The sequence below is a fragment of the Cygnus atratus genome, chromosome 1 (assembly GCF_013377495.2).
Source record: "Cygnus atratus isolate AKBS03 ecotype Queensland, Australia chromosome 1, CAtr_DNAZoo_HiC_assembly, whole genome shotgun sequence".
Taxonomy (NCBI): Eukaryota; Metazoa; Chordata; class Aves; order Anseriformes; family Anatidae; genus Cygnus; species Cygnus atratus.
In genome coordinates this window covers 114,083,642-114,103,713 of record NC_066362.1, presented here as the reverse complement: position 1 = coordinate 114,103,713, position 20,072 = coordinate 114,083,642, and the positions used below count along the sequence as shown (strand labels likewise).

Here is a 20,072-nt window from a genome sequence, read left to right as displayed (position 1 = left end):
ATTTTTTTTTTTCACCGTAGATATGTTCCCAGTCCTGTAGCAGCAAGATTTGGAGAGTTGATCGATGGAGAGGACAGTTTTGTGTGCCTGCATCTCTTAGAAAAAAAAATTAGTAATTGCTTATGTAGAGAAGGGATGGAAAGATATGGGAGTGAATAGGAGAGAAAGAGGTTACAGTGTTCTGAGGCAGAAATGGAGATTAAAATAACCATGAAAATTGTCTTTAACATGATGGGTCTAGAATTAACTGGGAGTTTTGCTGGAGTCAAGAGCAGCCCTGTAAATTTGGAGCATTTCAGCTTGTTAATTAAATCAGGGAATGTGCTAGAGCACTCCTCTGTGTTCTTCTGTCACTAAGTGATTCCAGTAGCTCAGCTGTTCAGATGGTTTTACTTTATGGCACATCACAATTTTCTTAAAGCGAGAAACAGAGAATGTAATCTTTTCTGGAAAAAATGTCTGCTCTGAATGAAGCTCTTCCAGCTGAATGTTTAATTTGGCAAGGCACAGTCCTATGAATACATCCTCCAGTTTGATGAACAAAATGCTCTCTGAAACATTATAGATCTGACTAGCAACATCAGTGGATAAAACATAGCCAGTCCCTGAACAAAACGGTGGGTAGGTCTTTCCTGGATATTCTTCTATGCTCACGTACCACTTACTGCCTCTCTCCCTTATGGGGTACTCATGCAGTTTTAAAAAGCCTGTGAAGAACCCTGTGGTCCTATTTTTCCTTAGAAGCAGCTCAGTGAGGTGAAAAACATTGACAAACACATCTGTGTCGGTTTTCATCACAAAGCTGGACTGGTTACAAAACTTGTGAATCCACTCAACTCCCATCATGGTCTTCAAAGTCAGGTTGTAGTATGTGTCTATAAAGTCCTTTTGAATAATGTCTTTGTATTTTTGGCTTTCATCAGTGATGTCAGCCTGCTGTGTGAGATTCACAGTGGTTCCCAGGAGGAAATATGTCACAAGGCGTTTGCTGGCCACCATTCTCTCCTTCCCCCAGGTTTGCCGGATGGCCATCCTGGCATTGCTGTGCTCGTATGAGGATGCCACAAGCAGGACGAGAAAAGGCGGGTTCTTATGGCAATCTATATCTGGGAGCTGCAAGAAGCTTCCTTGGATTCTCCTAAAAGTCTGTGTAGGTAGTAAGGAATTCTGTTTTTTTTCACAGAATATACAGAGTTTGGTCAAATTCATGTAAGAAAACCAGAAGCTGGCACAGCTAAGCCCTACAAGGCAAACAAGAATCTTGAGTTTTGTGAAATCCATCTGAAAGAAACAAGAAGGAATGGCATATTAAAAAATATCTAGTTCCTTTCAGTGCTGTATACAAAACTCCCTGCGTAGGGATTTAAAGCCAGGTCATCTCTAATTAAAAGCTACCTTTTTCAGGGCACTCACCCACATACTTTTTCTCTGAGGATCGTCCCTACAAGGCATTCTGCTGGCAATCAAATTTGCACTCCTGCTTCCCTGAACCTGGCCCCAAGCCCATATATCCTCACAAACCCACACAAGAGGGCTCACCAACACCAGGCCACCCTGACCAATGCTTCAGACCTGTCTCACAAGCCAGACAGTGGGGAAGAGGCAGATATGTGCTCATGCCAGATGAGAGAGAATAACAGTAATAGTTTTTTTAAATACCATATTTATCCATTCACTGGAAAAATGTCTGGTTCTTGAAGCCAGCAAGCCCTGGCCCATTAGCAGACCTAACCAGGTTCCTCCCGTCTTCATTTTCTTTGCATCCCGTGGGACTCTTGCACCAACCCAGAGACTGCTCCCGGTCTTGCTGCTGGAAGGGCCATGAGCCGTTTATTTGACATCGGGTCAGCTGCTTGGAAAAAAAAAAAAAAAAAAAAAAGCAGTGGGTCAGATTGCTGGGATTTTTCCCCTTTTGCAGAATTCAGGTGACTCACTAGGGCATGCTGAGGGGAAAAGGGGGTAGTCTGTACGCTCCTATGCTTTTAGGTGAAAGAGGTCCCATCAACAACAACAACACTCATTCGGTCATCCTTGTAACAGATTAATGTGCTGCGTAACTGGTTACAAACCTAGTACAAATCCTAAGAGAGACAAAAACAATGGAAGTAAAGCCAAAAAGGCCACAGTGCCAAAAAGGATTATATACCTCCATAAATTAACCTGTTGAGAAAAGCCTGATGCCTGAGCTCCGCAGTCCCTGACCCCACCAGCTCCTGTTTCAGAACACCAGGAATTCTCACTGGGGGAAAAGCTTTCCCTTCCTCTTCCCCCCCTCCCTAACAATGAATTTGATCTGGCCTTACATCCAAAAACACAAAAAAAAAAGGAGCTGACAAGCCTCAGAGATGCAGATTTCAGGGAAACTTGATCTCTGCCTTCTGAGTAGGACAGTTCTGCCTGGACTCCCCCAAGCCACTCTAGTGCCCTCAAATTGCACAAATCCAGACACAGCTTATTCCCTTTCCATGCAATGAACAGGTTTTTCATTACAGGCGTAAATATATTTTAAAGTCCAGCCAGGTGTGCCTGAGACCAAGTCCAGCTCACCTTACCTGTAAGAACAGTCCCATTAATTTTGATAGGTATCCACAAAAGCATGAAATGAGCACAACTGGAGTCCTGGATCCTGATACTCCTCCCATAGTGAAATGTATTTCTGTAATGATTCACTAATCATTTTTGAAAATGCAAACAAATTTCATGTTTCTTCTGCCACTTGTATTGAAAATATTGTCTTTAAATTGAATATTCCTCAAATCTGATTTTTTTTCATGTATATATAGCTTACTTGGGATTAATTCAAAAGTTGTTTTAACTAAATGCATGTGTAAAATTGTGTGAGAGTGTAGATAGCAGGAAATGCATATATATATGCATATATACGTCTGTATATATGTATATATACATATGCATATGTGTGTGTATATATGTATATATACACATTATATATATATATATATTATGATGTTCTGAGAATGCCAACAGAACTGCAGAAGGGATCTGCTCCTGTCACTGCCTCTCATGAGGCTGTTCAAGGGTCTGCCATTGCTCTGTAGCAGGACTTCCAGGACATTTGCAAACAGAAGCCCTTCAGATAAGCCCTTCCTTCAGTGGAAGCCCATTAAAACTTCTTTGGAAATCCTCAAAAGCAAGCAACCATAACACACCACGCTCATTTTACCTGATCTCAGCAGAATCAGACTGATGATGGCTTGACTGCAGCTACCTCTCACATCGCTTCTGGGTTTGGTCACTGGTAACACATCTGCAAAAAAAAAAAAAGCAAAAAGCCCCTGGGGTGGGTGGCTGGCAGAGCAGTCCCCACCACACATCCTGGCAGGTATCCTGGCAAGTAGCCATCCTCCTTTTCAGTCTGCAGATGAAGAAGCATGCTGTCTATAGATGTGCCGGCTATGCAAATGTTTGCATATTTATGTTAATTGTGAAAGGTAGTTGTAAACTTTGAAAGTCACACGTAACGTAAACATGCAGTATCACAGCAGGTCCCTGTCTACTGCCAGTGGGTCAGTGGCCTCTGATAAGAAATATTGACTTCCTGGAGCAAAGTCTCTTCTGACAGCTGGGAAATGCTGGCTTTTGTCATAGATTTAATCACCAAAAGCAAATATAGACTTATGAACTGTGGAACTGTGAACTATTTATTTATTATTTTTTTCTCAAATGAAATTTCTGCATCATCCCTCAGAGGTATGAGCAGCACCTCAGGCATTCACAGGCTGGGGGCTCACCTTTCACTGCCTCCCGACCCGTCTGCATCCCATGCTGAGCCCTGGTCCGGGCGCTCACCCTGGCTGCAGCAACGTGCCACTGCCTCCAGCCCTGCAGACCCCCACAAGCCCCAGACCAGGTGCTTCTTCTCTCCTTCCCTCTCGCAGAGGTAGGAAGATTCAAGGGACCATGTAAAATGTCTTATCGGGGAATTAAATCCTACCGGCACTGGCTCCTGAGCCCCCATCTCACCCTCATCCTACCTGTAAACAGCAGGGTTAGCTTAATGGGTGAAGCAGATGCTCTGTCTCCCTCATTTCCTGGGAAAATTGCTATTATACGAAAGATGGGTGGAAAACAACGGTTTCTGTCATGTTTAAACAGCACAAGATGGCCACGAGTGCATTTAGCAGTCATCCAGCCTGAAGCATTGTTCTACAGCATGGGTTAGGTGTGACAAGACACGTGGTTGCTAAATTAAATTTGACTTCCACTGTATTTTTTCTCCTTTGTCTGCATCTGACAAATAATACAGCCTGTGATTCAAGATTTCCAGCCTGTGAGCAGCTATCTTTATGGAAGAGTCCTGGAAATGTTAATGTGAAGTGAACAATAAGTCTACAGAAGGTGGTCTAGAAAACAATGGAGACTTCTTATTAGCAATCAGTCTCTTTTCCATAGGTTATTTTGAAGAGCACCCTAGCATCAAAATAAATCTTTTAGGCTTTAGAGAAAATCCTTTTGCATTAAGGTCTATTTGAGTTTTCTCTCTGATCTGAGTCAGAAATTGCAGTTTGTAATTATTCCAAGGCTTTTTCCATCTCCTATTGTTGCAACTGCAAAATATTTTCATGTAGCGCGTTGCTAAAAAATTACCTGCTTCATGTCCTAGAGAGGGGTTTGTTCACCCAGCCTGGCAGGGTGCGATACGGCTCCGGTAGACCCAGCCAGGTTTGTGCTAAAGCCTGGGACCAGAGCTACGGCAGCCTGTAGCTGGGCACTGTCCTGGCACACACCCAAAATGAGCAAAGGAAGGAAAGGAGAAGGTAACGTAGGTCTGCGATCCCAGACAGCTGAGCTGCCGTCCTCTGCCTTGCAAGCAGCTGAACTCATTAGGTATTGGGGGTCCTTGCAGTTCGGCTCGGGAAGATCCCCAGGGGCCTGAAGTGGCAGCTCTTCGCTGGAGAACCAGGAGCCACTTCCTGCCTGAGTCTCAGAGTGATCTGGAAAGCAGCAAAACAGCAACTTGGAGCTCGCTGGCACTCACCAAGATAAAACCTCCCTGAATTTCATTTCTCTCAGCAAAGGAGGAGAAAGGGGAAAATGCATCTTTGCTGTCCCAGGAGGTTTCCCAAGTGTGGTGGAAGTTTGCCATGCTGAGCAAATTTTCTGGGGTGTCTGCTACAACGCTGACCCTTGCTAAATTCCTTTGTGTTCTGCCATGAATGGGCCATGTTAACTCATTTGACTGAACCTAGTTATTCCATCAAAATTAATCCATCACCCCTTTTAGGTCTGTTAATCAGTATAATTATCTAAACAGCACCAGGAGATCAGGGCTACGTGCCATATGGGTCAGGGAAAGCCATCTGGCTGGCAGCAGAGAAGGTAAGTAGGTCTAGAGTCCCCATGAGAAAAAGATTCAAAATACCAATTTAAAGAACTAAAGGTTGCTAAATTTTTCTGGGGCAAAGCTGCTGCTCCCATACTACTGAGTGCAGTGGGTGATCACCGTTGGCTTTGCACTGAGGTTGCAGGCAGTGGCCATGAAGGACCCAAAGCACAAGACAACCCAAGCACTTCTGACCATCAGCAGCAGTCACCACCTTGTACAAGAGAGAAGCACGCGGCTGCTACAAGGCAGACCCTTGAAAAAAAAAGCCTGGCTGTCATTGAAACATGCAAACGGGAGTAAGAACCTTGGGCACAGCTAAAGCCAGCAGAGGAATGCCAATTTGCCTTTCCTAATAAGCAAAAGTAGCGTGTGTCCTGGTGTAAGCACTACTAATACCTGCTAAATTTTGATTTTCACTGGAACAAAGCCTTTAAATTGCTTTCTCAGAAGCTCAGCAGGACACACAGAGGGATTAAATGTGCATAGATAATTAGAAAATGTCAAGTACAGCAGGAAACATTTATTTTTTTCCTAAACACAAGCATTTTAGAAGAGCGGGGGCCAGCTCTGAGCTCCCAAAGTCAAGGTCCCTGGCGAGGCAGTGGCTGGGCTAACATTTCAAGGGGAGAAAAATTGTTCCTTTGATGGGCAGCTGGGTTCCCTCATTAGGCCAAGCTCAGAAGCTAGGGCCAGCCAACCCATCTGACCTGTATCTGAAATAAAGCAATGCCCAGGGACGCACAACTCTGCCTTGCCCCCTTGAAGCACCAGCTGACCCCTGCCCAAGAAAGTTCTTGGTGCCCACATCCCACGGGGCCACCACCCATGGTGGCCGATCCAGGCCATGATGCCACCTCCAACTGAACGCAGGTAGCAACTGAGGCAGTGTGGCTAAATGTCTCCTCCACAGTGCTTTAAAACATCTCTTTTCACTTCAGAAGGAACTACGCACGGCAGCATACATTAACATCCTCACCCAAACTGAAAGTCAAGATTGGCTGGCAAGGAAGATGGAAAACCAAAAAGGGCAAAGGACAGGGGAAAGCCGTCTTTTGGTCTTTCTGTCAGATCACAGGAAGCCTTTTTCTCCCTGCTACTTGTCATCAACCTTCAATATCAGAATTTTCTCCTCTCGTCAGTCCATCAGCAAATCTATGCAAGACATTGTTCTTGTGCTTCATACAAGCCAGTTTCTGTCACTGAAACATGGAGTTGCTAGACACTTTATTTACAGCCAAATCCTGGTGTTGTTTTGTTTTGTTTCAGTTTGGTTTTTGTTTTGTTTTTCTCTCTGTTTTCACAAACAATAGTATTTTATTCTACCAGTAGTAACCATAATGGGATTGCCACCAAGACAAGATAGAAGCCATGTGAACAAGACTTGTGGACTCTGGTCCCTCACAAGGAATGCTTTTCCTATTATTTTTAAATGGAAAAACATTTAAAGAAGACTCTTCCTTGTGGGGCAGGTGGCACTGCAGGTTAAATAGCCTGAGGGGCAGGTGGAAGGAGAGAGCCAGGTAGCCGAAAACCCTTTCTGTGCTGCAGGATCACACATCAACCCAGGGTGCTTGTGCTACCAGTCCTACACAGAGTTACAGACATCCCTAATCTTGCCTATCCAAAGAGTCCTCCTATGCTGCAAGTGAGCAGCTACATGACGGATGCAGAAGGAGCGTTATTGTCACCAATTTGCAAATCCTACTGTGCTGCCTGGCTTGTTCTCCGTCATTATGCTGCTAATGCACATTTGACCTATTGACCATGTAACTGTACCAGCAAATTGAATTGCCTTCGTAGAAGATTGCGCTTGTTTTATTTACTACTTTGGATCTTACGAGGAATGAAAAACATTTTTTTCTTTAAAAAATGAAGAGTAGAAACAAGTCCATCTTTGAAAAATTAAGTAGTTCTAGGGTAAAAAACAGATTTGAGAGATGTGTTAAATTCTAGAATACTCATCCCAAGGAAATTCTATGTGTACAGGATCTGCATTCAGATATATGCATACAGCTATATTTTTAAGCATCATGATCAATACAGCCTAAACACTGTTACAGTTGTAACAAGTAGAGAAACTTTTTTCCTAATAATCGAAGAAAGAACATGACCAAAAAAAAAAAAAAGAGAGAGAGAGAGAGACTTATAAGTATAAAACTTTTTAAAATTCAATAATGGAGGAAAAGCCTCTGAAGGTTTCACCTGCTTGCCCTAGATCTCCTATGCCTGTGCTATAGCACAGACAGTTTTAGAATAGCTGCCTGACCTGCTGCAGCTCCTTCTCGCTTCTTACCTCTTCAGGGAGCAGTTTATGCCAATTCCTTCTCTGAATGATGTTTCCCATAGTACCCAAGTAATATACTAGAGGTGAACTACAGCACCGGTAGGCAAAGGAGCGAGCACATGCATATAAACACAGCCTTAGCATGGCAGCTCTCTCAGGTGCATCATCCAGGCACACAAACATTTTGCCACACAGCATTCACAAGCAAGAGAGGCGTGAGGAGAGAACAAAGGTTCACGGCTCCCATCCGCCAGACACAGTCTTCCCAGTTCAGACACAGCAGCACCACCTGTGCAGATTTCCATTCCTGAAATGGCCCAGGCCAGAGGTGCACACCTTAGTACCCTGGTGGCCAATACCTACAGGAGAATACAGACCAGGGCGAGCATGTTTTCACAGAGCTTTGGACCTTCTTCATCAGAGGCTTTATCTTTCTCCTTGTTAAAAAATTCACCAAGAATTGCGTGCTCTTGATGCACGCTGACCTCATTGACACAGCCATGACCATGTGCTCGTAACACTCATTGGGAAAAGCCAGAGCATTCTCAGGCCAAAACACAGCGTTGCTCTCAAAACCAGCAAAAAGTTTGGCAGGAAGTGGAGCTGCTCCCGTAACACCACAGGAAAGAAATGCTGCATCTGAAGAGTCAAAAAGAAATGCACTTCCAGGGAACTTAGCCAAGTAGGAAAACTAACTTCTGTTTTAAATGTAGTTTTGCTTTTCCAAGCTTCCTACAAAATCCTCTTGATGACATCCTGGCTCTGAAAAAAGCCCACCAAAATACCAGTTTGGGCAGTTAATGGGGCCAAAGTCCTTTCTCAGGAGGCAGGAGGACAGCAGGGCAGCAGAGGCTGTGACAGGAGCTCCCTGCGCAAAGCTCAGGCTGTCAGCTCAGGGGCAGCCACTGCAGCCCAGCACCCAGAGCTGTCACTTTTCCTCATTTTTAGGAGCATATTGGGATGGTTTTACTGAATACGGGCGATCAATGGAGAGCTGGCAGGCAACCAGCAGAGAGGCGTCCTGCCTCGCGGATGGAGAAGATGGCGGCGCCTCTGGGCGCAGCCTCCTCGCCCTCCCAGATGGACGTTTACCCTTCTTGGTAGTCATTTCATCCAAAAGTTTGGTCTGAAAACTTTCTGTCTCCGTCCTCCCTTCACAGCCTCCATGCCAAATGTCCCTTTCTGGATTTCTCTTCAATGCCAATGCACTCTCTTCCTTTTTTATTATTACCTTGTGAATCAATGGGTGTAATACAATTACTGTTTTCACGTGCTACATACCAAACTCCTGATCATGCCAAAGGTTAATGGCTGTCCACATCTGGATGCACCAGAGCAGCCTTCCCTAGCATGAGACAATGTGGTTCATTGTGCTGAACAGGAGTAATGTACAACTCACAGCCACTCTCTTGCCTTCATAATGAAATAAATCAATGACAACAATTCTTCCTTCAGCTCTTGGTTTCAGTGCTGTGACTCCAAAAGCCTGGTTCACTGATCTGTGGGAGCACTGTGCTTCAAAAATTATACTTATGAGTTTGTGTCCCCCAAAACTAATTACGTATTGCACCCTCATTTACAAGTAGCGCTACAAGTTGGATTTTTCATCTCAATGAAATTGAAAAACAAACCTGAAAATGATATTTGAGACAGGATGAGGGTCTTGCTCTTCTCCCTCAGAAGCAATCTCAAGATACGTGAAGGAAGAGGGAAGAACAATGCAGAGAAGAAATAGCTACACACACTGTACAGAAAATGTCTGAACCAAGAAAAATTACCAATAAAGACATTGTAACGTCACTCAAATCTTTTACAAACAGAGTGCTTCTCAGCCCAGCCAGTGCCACTGTAGAATGAGGACTTTGCAGGATGTTACCCTTTAGATGTGTTTTTATTTTCTATTTTAACTTGGGGCAGCACTTTCACGGAGTAGGTGAGCCCTTCTGCCTTTCTCTGCCCTTTCCTTTCATGCTGCCTCTTGGCACCATTTCTTTATCAGTGTTTGAAGTTTAATTTTTCCCCTGTCAATACAACAGTTTAACTAAGTCTTTGCATTTACGTGTGTACTAAAGAGGCAAACCAGTACTTTAGGAGGGTGTTCCCGGGCATCATATATTTCCTTCCTATCCTATAGCTCCCACATCCATATGCTTTCCACCACCATATAGTCCCACCCAGAACAGAGGCAGCCCGATTTAATTATTTACCTGTACCTCGCGGATCTTTTAAAGCATTTTCTCCAAGGTCTCAGCAAACACACGGGACAGCGAGAAAAACATCGCACCTCATCTGCCCAAACCGAACCTGTTCTGTAGCTGGGGGGAAGGTTCACGGGCGGCCAAAACACTCCTCGATATTAAAACCTACCCTAAATGCTCCGGCAAACGAGAGCAGTGATTGCTACCCGCCTCCTGTCAGATCAGCGTGCCTCTCCTGCCAAGGAGCGCGGTGCACCTCCTGCCCCTTTTACCCCAGGAGGGAAGCTGCAGCCCTGAGCCTTGGGACGCACTCCCCACCGCTTCGGGGTCGCACAGGGCTCAGCTCGGGATTTCACAGGTAGCGGGCTCCGGACTTCGACGCCGCTTTTCGGAGCAAGCCTCGCCACTGGCTCCCCGGCAAGCGTGACGGCACCTGCTGCCTCGTCTTACCCTGCTCTCGCGGGGGAAGGCTGGCAGGCGAGCGGAGGCCCCACGCGTGATCACGATCCTACCTGCGCTTGGAGATCCGCACCTCCTTCCCTCGCGCGCATCCTCCGGCTCTCAGGGCCGTGCTGCACGGGAGCTGCGGCGAGTGGGCTCGCACAGCGGTCGCAAGGCGCTGCCTGCGCTCCGCTCTCCCCCCCGCGCCGCCCGGCGATCCCACGGCGGCTGCTGCGTGGCCACCTCTGGCCCCTCGTGGGCTGTGGGGTGAGACGGGGAAGGCACGGCTGCGGCGGTGGAAACCCGAGCTCTCTGCCTGTCTCTCTTTCCCTCCCTCTATCCTCCTCCTCCTCCTCCGTCTCCCTCCCTCCCTTCCTCTCTCCCTCCCACCCGTAGGTAACAGCCTCGCGATGCCACTGCAGTGGGATCGGCAGGGAAGGGAAAGTTAGCAACTGTCCACAAATGGGGTTATTCCGCATTTATTTGGGGGGGGGGGGGAGGGAGGCAAAGACCCCCGTGGTGATGCCGGCACTGCTAACGGAGCCGCAAATTCTGCCGGAGCGGGGCTAGCCCTCTGCAGCGCTGGGAAAGTTGGGCTCCGTGCTCTGGGTTAAGAGCAAGGCTGCCTCGGTGTTCACAGCCCGAGGGAAATCTTGCACCCTCTGAGCCATGAGGTTTCCCTTTATGAGCCACGACAACCTGGTGAGGAGGGCAAGGAGGAGCAAAGAGCACCCCATATCTGCCCCAGGACCACCTCCGGGACCTCGGCAGAAAAGGGAGAGGTGCAGGATTTTTACCTCCACTGATGCACATCGACCCCCGTGGCTGCAATCAGTGAGGGAAAGTTTCACTTGACAACAGCTACTGAAGCAAATGGCTTCAGGCAAATACATTTCTTTCTTCGGGGCTGCAAGCTCGAGCAGGATTGAATGCTTCCAGATAGATGTTATGGGTAAAGAGGCCCATTTAATAGCTGCCTTCCCACTAACAACTCAGGGAGTTGGAACTTCCAGCAAGAAATATTCCCTTTGATTAGTCACTGTCAGGTTTTGAAATGGGTTGCTCCAGTGCAGCATAAAAACGAGGGACGAATCAATCACCACGGGCTGCTGGCAGCTCCCTTCCTCCTCCCCCTCCGCTCCAAGGGTATAGATAGATAGACGTCACGTAGGAGATGCACAAAACACCGTTTCCTTCTTCTCCTTTGCAAGGGAAATACAAGAGGATAGGTTGGGAACCACTTCCAAACCTGCTGCAGACAGCACTGCTCCGATGGGGCGCACACAGCCCCGGGAAGGGTCACACGCTGAAGGGCTCCTGTTCATGGCAGGCTGAGAGGCTGGCGTCTTTCGGAGAGGTGAGGAATAAAGGGGAACTCAGAGAAACATAGCCTTGGTGCTGGGAAAAGCAGGCAAAACCTACCTCTGATTCAACACTGCACTTGGTGTGTAGGGCCACCCCCTACGCCAGGAAAGCATTTGAGCAGAGTAATGTAAACATATGCCTATATTTCAATTTAAGTCAACATATGTCTACATGAAATCGGTTCTCAAAGAGTGAGTCAGGGCCCAAATCAGCATTGTAGTTGAACTAAAATAATCCTCAGCCTTCTCGAAAAGCACATAGCTTTAACCTGTCACATCAAATGAAAATTATATACTTAAACTATAATCTTCCTGTTCCCTTAGTCATCAAAAGAGGCTAGATCAAATTTAAAAAAAAAAAGGAAAGAAAACATGGATGCTGCTCAGCTGGCTGAGGAGCTCACAGAGGGGCTCACAGAGGGCTTGGAAAAGGAAAGTCTCTGCCTTCCAAACCAGATTTGTCCCCAAGCCCATCTCCCCCAGCACTCCCCATAGCTCCTTTCTCCTTCCAGCAGGACACTGGAGCTTGAAGCACTGATTGCGCTGGTGGCTCTGTGTTGTCATCTCCTCGGACAAGTGATTTGGGTTGGAAGAGCCCTTAAAAAGTGACAGGTAATATTTCCGCAGCTCGCTGCGGCACAAGGCAGGCAGAGGGAAGGTCAAACTGCAGTCACCTACCAAAATGTGCCGTTGTTTGGTGGGGGATTAGCTTTGATTTGCTGTGGTGTTGTTTTGTAGTTGCTTTTTTTTTTTTTTTTAACATTATGAAAAAGTGAATAGGAGCTATGTCCTTGGGCTATTCTGAATGCATGTGCTGATAAGATGGGTGAAGCAGAGCAGTGCTTGCAGCTGAAGAGGGTGAGTGGTTTGCAGGCTGTGTACCAGCAAGAGGTACTGGATGCACTGGGAGTTTCAAGGTTATTCACTTTATGCAACATGAAATCCAATTTTCAAGTTGAACTTTTCAGCATTTTTCTACATTGAATCTATGTGCAGACTTTTTTCAGTCAGGAGGAGTACTGCTGTTGGAAGTTTCGGGGCAAATTTTGTCATAATGACATTAATAGCAGTGCAATTTAACCTCATGCAAGGAGCAGCGGTACCAATAAAACCGATTTGTATAGTAGCCAAATGGCTTCTACCCTCATATTCATAGCATTGTAAGTCCAGTGATGCAGAACTGCTCCTCTGACAGACAGAGCAAGCCCTGTCAGTGAGCTAGGCACGCCAGTTACCTCGCTATATGTGTACCTTCATCTACATAATGGCATCCCTGATAGATGAAGGTGGGAGTCGTGCTCACTTAACCATACCAAAATACTTGAAGTCTCACCACAACTTGTCCAAACAAGGCCTTAAATACCTAACGCCTACCTGTGCGGCCTGTGCCATGCATCGCTGCCCGCAGCCACCTGCGGGCACGGGGCCATTCCTCCTCTGCTGGCCTGCTCCTGCCCTGCCTCCTGCATGCCCTGCCCCAATTCTCCATCGTGCCCGAGGGAGTCAGCAGCTCAGGGCTTGGGGCTGTCTGCAGGCAAACCAGAAAATACAAAGTATTTTCAGTCCAGGATCTGCTTGTCGAAACATTGCCTGGTGAATGCGGGAATACAGAGGACATCACTTGTTTTTATACCCCCATTTCATTAATTTCTGCTGGGCACAGCTGCTCCTGTGATGGCATGGGGACAGGGACAGGGATAGGGACAGGGATGGGGACAGGGAGGGAGGGGACTGTACGCTCCCTTGGCCGGGCTGGGGTCAGTGCTGCAGCAGATACACTAATGGCCCACTGCATGTGAATGAAAATGTTTTAAGTGCATCTTAAAGGGGGCTTATGGAAAGCAAGCATCCCATTTGAAAAACGTGCACACTATGACCCTAAGTGTTATACTCATTCAGTTTCTTCATACATTTTTGTATGCAGATTGAGCCCAGGCCCGTGAACCTCCGCCGTAGCACACCACAACATAACAAGAAGCCATTTATGAAAATGCCAAAGACCGAACAGTCAGATGCAAAACTCTGACAAATAATTTCCCATAGGAATTTCATTCAGAGGGAAAAATCTTAAGTTGCCCCACAGCAGTTCACACCTTATTTTGCATACAGGAGCTAAGGTAATCAATAAAAGGACAAGTCACTTACTGAGAAAAGGCAATAAATGCTCAAATAAACCAATACTGATTTAAAAGTTTCTCTAATTTACCTTCACAATGTATGTAGTGTTCTTAGCATTAATTTTGTTTGCGTGCCTAATACCAGCTTCTACCCATTTTTTGTAAGAAAGCCTGCTAGTGATATGTGAAGAGAACTGCATTCAGATATAGAAAAGTAAAATGTTCTGATTTCTCTTGGTATACATTGCTAAAATGTTTTTGCTAGCTAAGTGAAACTCTTGCTGTCTAATCCCTTCCTGCAAAGCACAAAGACCTTCTGAGAGCCAAAGAGCATCTCCAGCTGAGGTCTGGAGCTTGGTCCTTCACCATCTACAGCAACACTCACTCAGAAGGAGAGTGTAGGCTGCAATAAAGCTGCCTTTTGATTTTCTTATTAATAAGCTGAACAACATTTTCCCCACAATCTTCTTCCATGGTAGACAGGTCAAGATGAGGGCTACACCTGGTGGGTGTCTACACAGCATGGGAGGCTGCGGGATCATGAAATGGCTTGGGTTGGAAGGGACCTTAAAGATCATCTGGTTCCAACCTCTGGCCATGGGATCCTGGCTGTGGTGTGGAGGTTTGGGCTCCTGAGGCTTCCTCATGGTAGGACAAAAGGTAATGGTTTAAACTGACAGAGGGGAGATTTAGATTAGAGGTTAGGAGGAAATTCTTTACTCAAAGGGTGGTGAGGCCCTGGCACAGGCTGCCCAGAGAATCTGTGGGTGCCCCATCCCTGGAGGCGTTCAAGGCCAGGCTGGATGGGGCTTTGGGCAGCCTGGTCTGGTGGGAGGTGTCCCTGCCCATGGCAGGGGGTGGAACCAGGTGGTCTTTAAGGTCCCTTCTGGCCCAAACCATTCTGTGATTCTCTAATTCTATGACCCATTAACTGTAACCTCCTACACTGTGCTTCTGCTACTCTCTTGTGGGCTCTTTCCAGAGACACAGCCAGGGGTGCCCCACTGCTTCAGCAGCCTGTGACCCTCTGAGTCCCCCAAAAGAGTCCTTCCTCATGGCTGTCTTGCAGCAGGTGCTGAGCACTGCTTTACAACAGTGGTGATAGTCAAATCACACACTCCAGGGCTTCAGCTGACAGGAATAAGAAAAGGCATTTTTTTTCACCCTTGCTCACTGTGTAATTAATGGGAGGTGTGTGGAGCTTTTTTATTTTTTTGTTTCTGTAGGCTTTTCTCCAAAGTGAAGTATGAAGAAAAGAAAAGAAAGAAAATAAAAGAAAAAAACTTACAAAACAAAGACACTGAAACACTGTCCTGATCAGCTACAGGAGACTGGGCCAGAATGGCTGCAAACCCACAAAGTGTGTGCCTTGCTCCATGATTTCCTTTCAGGAAGGGATTTCTGCTCCCAAGCCCACTGCCTGACCCGGGGCAGACGTGGAGGGTTTGCTTTTGTTCTGCACCAGAGGTTGTGGCTCCGCCACCCGGCCTTCTGTGCATCCACTGCCTGCCTTCTGGTCCCATCCTGATCAGGAAGGCGTTCTCCTTCTGCCATAGACTTGTGAGCATCCAGAAGATGATAAGAAACAGAGAGACCAGGATGCCAGGTCCCCGGGGAATCACAGAATCACAGAATTGTAGGGGTTGGAAGGGACCTCAAGAGATCACCGGGTCCAACCCCCCTGCCAAAGCAGGTTCCCTAGAGCAGGTTGCCCAGGTAGGCATCCAGACGTCACCATGCCACCGGGCAGAGGTGTGATCCTGAGGAAAAAATGATTGAGAAGCAGGTTTGGCATGGCCCCCACTCCTTCCCTTCTGACCCATCTGCCTGCAAGCATTTTCTCAGTGCTGATTGATCCGAGCACCATTATCGGGTACGTGGCTGGGGATGAAGCCTTGGATGGAGCTTGGCTGCGGTGCTAGAAAGCCGACCCCTCAGTTGTGCCTCTGACAAATGGATCCCTCTGAGCTACTGAGTTTAATGCAGTTTCTTACTTATTTATTTATTATCAGCCTGTTTCTCTGCTGGGCCAGCAAGAGAGCAAATGCCAAGGGGAATGTATCCAAAGAGCATACTTTTGATCTGGCTCAAAACGAAGGCTGTCAACAGGAAAGTTTCTGTTCATTTGGATCAAAACCAAGTATACCAAAGCTTTCACATTTAAAAAAACAGCAGTCCACGGGGACAGCCCAGAGGCAGGGTGAGCCTACCTCCTGGGCAATTGCCCATCCCAGTAGGTGCTATGTATAGCCAGCCCCAGTGTATGATGTTGTTCGATGAGTTTAAAGCTGACTGAGAAATCAGGTGCTTTGTTATGTGTTTGCCCTAATGGATCAAGTGCACCCCAGCAGGTGGTTTTGGTCTGAGCCAGGGGTTTCTTTAAAAAAAGCACCGGGGTACTGCAGCACCAGCAGAAGTGGCTCCTACACTATTTTTCTGCAGCAAAATGCTGCAAATCCAGCTGAATGCACTAAGCTAACTTACTGTCAGACACAGCAATGGACAGGACTCAAGGGAAATCTGGCCCAATATTACTTTTAACGAGATTTAAAATTCAGAAAAAAAGTTCTCCTGAAAGCTCAACACAAATGAAATAATTTTTGACATCATTCCTTTTTGAAATGTTCCCGCTTGGTTTAAAACAGAATTTCAAGAAGTGAAACGTGTTTTTCCCTGAAGAAAAAAAAGGCCATTCAGCGAACACTTGTTTCTTTAAAAACCTGTAATGGATGTATAAAGCCTTGCCACATAAGCCTCTGAAATCAAATGCAAACTTTCACCTACTTTTTTTCAGGGAAACCCTGTTAATCAGCACTGCTCTCTCTCATCCACCTGTTTACAGGTCAGCTCTGCTGCACTCCGACCCTTTCTGTTGCCTCAGAGAGGTAACATTCACAGAGATTTAGATATTATACTTAAGAAACTGTACAGGTTCTTCTCCATTTTTTTCGTCCAGATGAATGAGGGTAACTATTGCTAGATTGATGGGTGTCCATCTTCCCTCTGACTTCAGGGTATCTAACTCATGCCTTACATCTCCTACATCAACAGCTTCCAACTTTTCTTCTTTTTTTGTTTGACAGACAGAAGCAGAGGGCAGTGGTGCACTCAGTCTGTCCTTCACACAGCAGAGAAACACTCCTTCCTCCTAGGGTACGTCTCCTTGGGGCAGAGACTTCCCTCATTGTTATATGCTGGACTGGTGCTTACAGCACTTGCCTTTACAAGGGGCACCATGAGCTCATTTAGGAGTTTCTCCATAAAGCAAGCAGTCAGTGGGACCAGGAGCAGACCCTGCTCTCTTCTTTACCCTGTCCAAGCAGGCAGCTCAAACATGACACCAAAAAGCCCCGCTCCTCCTGCTCCATGCCTCTGCACCCTCAGCTCTTCTCAGCACAAGGGCAGCTGGGGAGCGCAGGTCTGTCTGCCTCCAGGGTGCTCGTGACTGGTGGTTTGGCTTTAGCCCTTGTTCCCCTTGACCCTCCTACAGCTAGCTGTTAGACATGGGTGTCTCAGGAGTGCACGCGGTATCCAGTTGAGTACTGTTGTGTTATTTCTGATTCCTCACTTGCCAGTTTGGAGCTTGTTAATCTTTAGCACCATGCCATGAAACGCAGAGGAGCAATAAATGTACCTGGCCTTTTTTTCTCTTGCCCACTTAATCCACTCCCTGCTCTTTCCTGTTGAACGGGATTCAGGAAATGGAGTTGTAATTAAGAAAGAAAAAAGCTTTTTATCTGGAAGCAGTCCCCATGTTAACAACTGCAAAGCATATCCCCTAACATCTTACTCCATCAATTAACACCACGGGGGTTGTGCAGCAGTCCCATACACACAGTCCAGCGAGGGCAGCACAGCCAGGCTTTGGCTCCCAGCTCTGCTTGCCAAGGACATCCAGACACCCACATCTCCCAAAGATGCAGGCACCTTCTGCTAAGGCTATTTAAATGTTTCTGGGTAATTCTGCACGTCCAGCTCATGTTTTCCCCCTTGGTCCTTGGGCTCAGAAACGTGCCAATGCCTGTACTGCCTTTAGCCTCCTCCAAACTCATCAGTGCGTGGTGTTGCACTTGTGGTCCTGGAGGTAGTCATGAAGCCATGCTACTGGTTACGATAGGAAAAGACACTTGGGGCTAAAAGTAAAAATAAAAAATTGATGCATGTTCTCAGATGTCTAAGAAGATTTTTAATGGCTGAACATAGATAGCTCAGAAACTTTAAATAGGTACACACTGCACTTCTCTGCTATATCTTGAAGGTTAACGCACACCCTCTGCAATGCACTTAGAGCACAGCACATTAATATGAAGTGACTTTCTTAGCATCATCTATCACTTCCCTCCCTACTTTGCAAGACAGCCATTGCACCCTCCATTGCTACCCTGTAGAAAACAGCAAGCATCCTTCTTCTTCCTTATTTCCCTCAGCACCAAAAACAATTCCCACATTGGGCAGTAAGTTTTCGTTACCATCAGCCACAAAATCAAGGCAAGCAAGACAATGGCTCAAGCCAGCCCCGAGGACTTGTAGGTTCAGGATACAGCAAGAGGGGCCAGACCAACAGCTTCGGAGGCAAGCGACTGGTCTGTCATTGATGGTGCAGGATCAAATGCTCCGTTCCTGCTCCATGCCGCTTCTGCCACGGCACAGCAGGTGCCAGGAGCTGGCTCTTAGGGAGCACTGGCTGCCCCACTGCAGCCCCCATCCCATGGCAGGAGCCGCTGCCTGGCCTCCCGTGCTACGCCCTGCCCTAAGACGGGGAGCCTGCCCCAGGCCTCACCTCTAATTTGGGAGCACAAAGGGCAGGCCGAGGCGCCATCCTCTGAAAGCGGCTGACCTTCACCCCAGCCACAGTGATAAAGCCGACTGCCAGCTCCTGCAGCGCCAGCGGACCCCGTGGCGACCGCGGGACAGGCCCCTCTGTAACCCAAAGAGACTCGTCGCCTCGACAGGGATTATCTCCCCGGGCATTTCTGAAGCCTACCTGCTGACGCTGACAGGGATCAAGTGTCTGCCAGGCCCTCGAGCTGTTCAAACAGCAGTGATGAGGCTTCAACATGCGCCTTCAAGACATCATGCACCGACATACCTGTGGTTTCTGCATGAGTCACTTGGGGGAAGATGGTGGTGCTGACATTAGGAATAGCAACAGTCAGGCTGAGATCTCTATGGGTGAAAAAACATACCGCTAATGCATTACCAGGTATATTGCACTGCCTGAGCTCACTCTCTGGAGCCACATCTGACACGATGGTAGCACCACAGGCAGATTTCCACCCGTGAAACCCCAGCTGCTAACAGCAGACAGCTGCTTAGGGAAATTCCCGGCCACCTCACAAAGTCCTGCAAAGTATTGGCCCTCTCACTGCACAGAAAAGCCATGTAGCAGTGTAAAGGAGGCCTCTCATTCCCCGTGCTTGTGTCTCTCCATCTGCTTCCTCTCTTCAGGTGAGAGACATTTCCAGATTTTGGAAATATTCATGCTGAGACCCTGTTTTTCAGCACGTCAGGCAGCCCATCTTATGTGTTGGGTATGTGCTGTTGTACAGTCAGCCATACCTTCTCCTTGCTTTATCTCTCATGCAGTTCCCCATGACGTGCAATGCATGATGCACCAGGTGCATCTGCTGAACATTCATATTCCCCTTTCTCTGCATCAAGTTCCTTCTCCAGCTTCATCCTTTCTCTATCACCAATCACATAGCAACTCTCAACACCCACCATTTTGCTGGACTGAACCAACCATGGCCCTGGTGCCTCCTATGGTAAACTGGGCCGCGCAAGCCCCAGGTATCTGGAACAGCTTTTTCCTGATTGCCCAGTGTGTATTCATCCTTTTGGACCAGAGGATCAAACACCACCCCATACCCAAAGAAGGTGCCGCTGCAGCCTTATGGAACATTACTTGGTATGTAACACCCTGCGCTTCTGAAAATAGCTCCTGAGCACATCCACTCATCACATTTCTCCTTGCCACCACTGCATCACGTTACAGCTCCTCCTGGCTCCCAGACGAACCTGTGCCACATGCATGTGCAGCCCCTCTCTTCCCAGACCAGCCCCAGCAGGACAAGCACCCAGCTTGTAGCAGAAAATCTTATTTATCCCCAAAGCATGTGATGCTGGTTCTCCATACTGTCAAATTTTACCTTGTTTGTATCCTTCAGGGCCTGTCGGCCTGGCCCATTGCCCTGTTCTCCTCCACACAACACCTCCCAGCTTCTCGCCAGTGCTGAACTTCATCAGCACGTCATCCAGTGCCAGGCCATCAGCTAAGCATGGTTCCCAAAACCCATCCCTGCAGATCCTCTCTGCCTCGCCCCC

General features: G+C 47.3%; 1 protein-coding gene across 1 annotated transcript; it reads right to left on the bottom strand.

Moving 5' to 3' along the window:
* Positions 1-324: 324 nt before the first annotated feature.
* B3GALT5 (beta-1,3-galactosyltransferase 5) lies at positions 325-1,791 on the bottom strand. The gene is made up of 2 exons (XM_035545938.1): positions 1,660-1,791; positions 325-1,281 (listed from the first exon to the last, which is right to left on the bottom strand). The coding sequence occupies exons 1-2, from the start codon at positions 1,750-1,752 to the stop codon at positions 325-327; spliced, it is 1,050 nt and encodes a 349-aa protein (XP_035401831.1). The 5' UTR covers positions 1,753-1,791.
* Positions 1,792-20,072: the final 18,281 nt, after the last annotated feature.

Coding starts and splice junctions, on each gene's coding strand:
- B3GALT5 (XM_035545938.1), bottom strand. CDS start 1,752: ATGAAGACGGGAGGAACCTGGTTAGGTCTGCTAATGGGCCAGGGCTTG. Junction 1,282..1,659: donor CCAGTGAATGGATAAATATG/GTATTTAAAAAA, acceptor TGTTTCTTTCAG/ATGGATTTCACAAAACTCAA.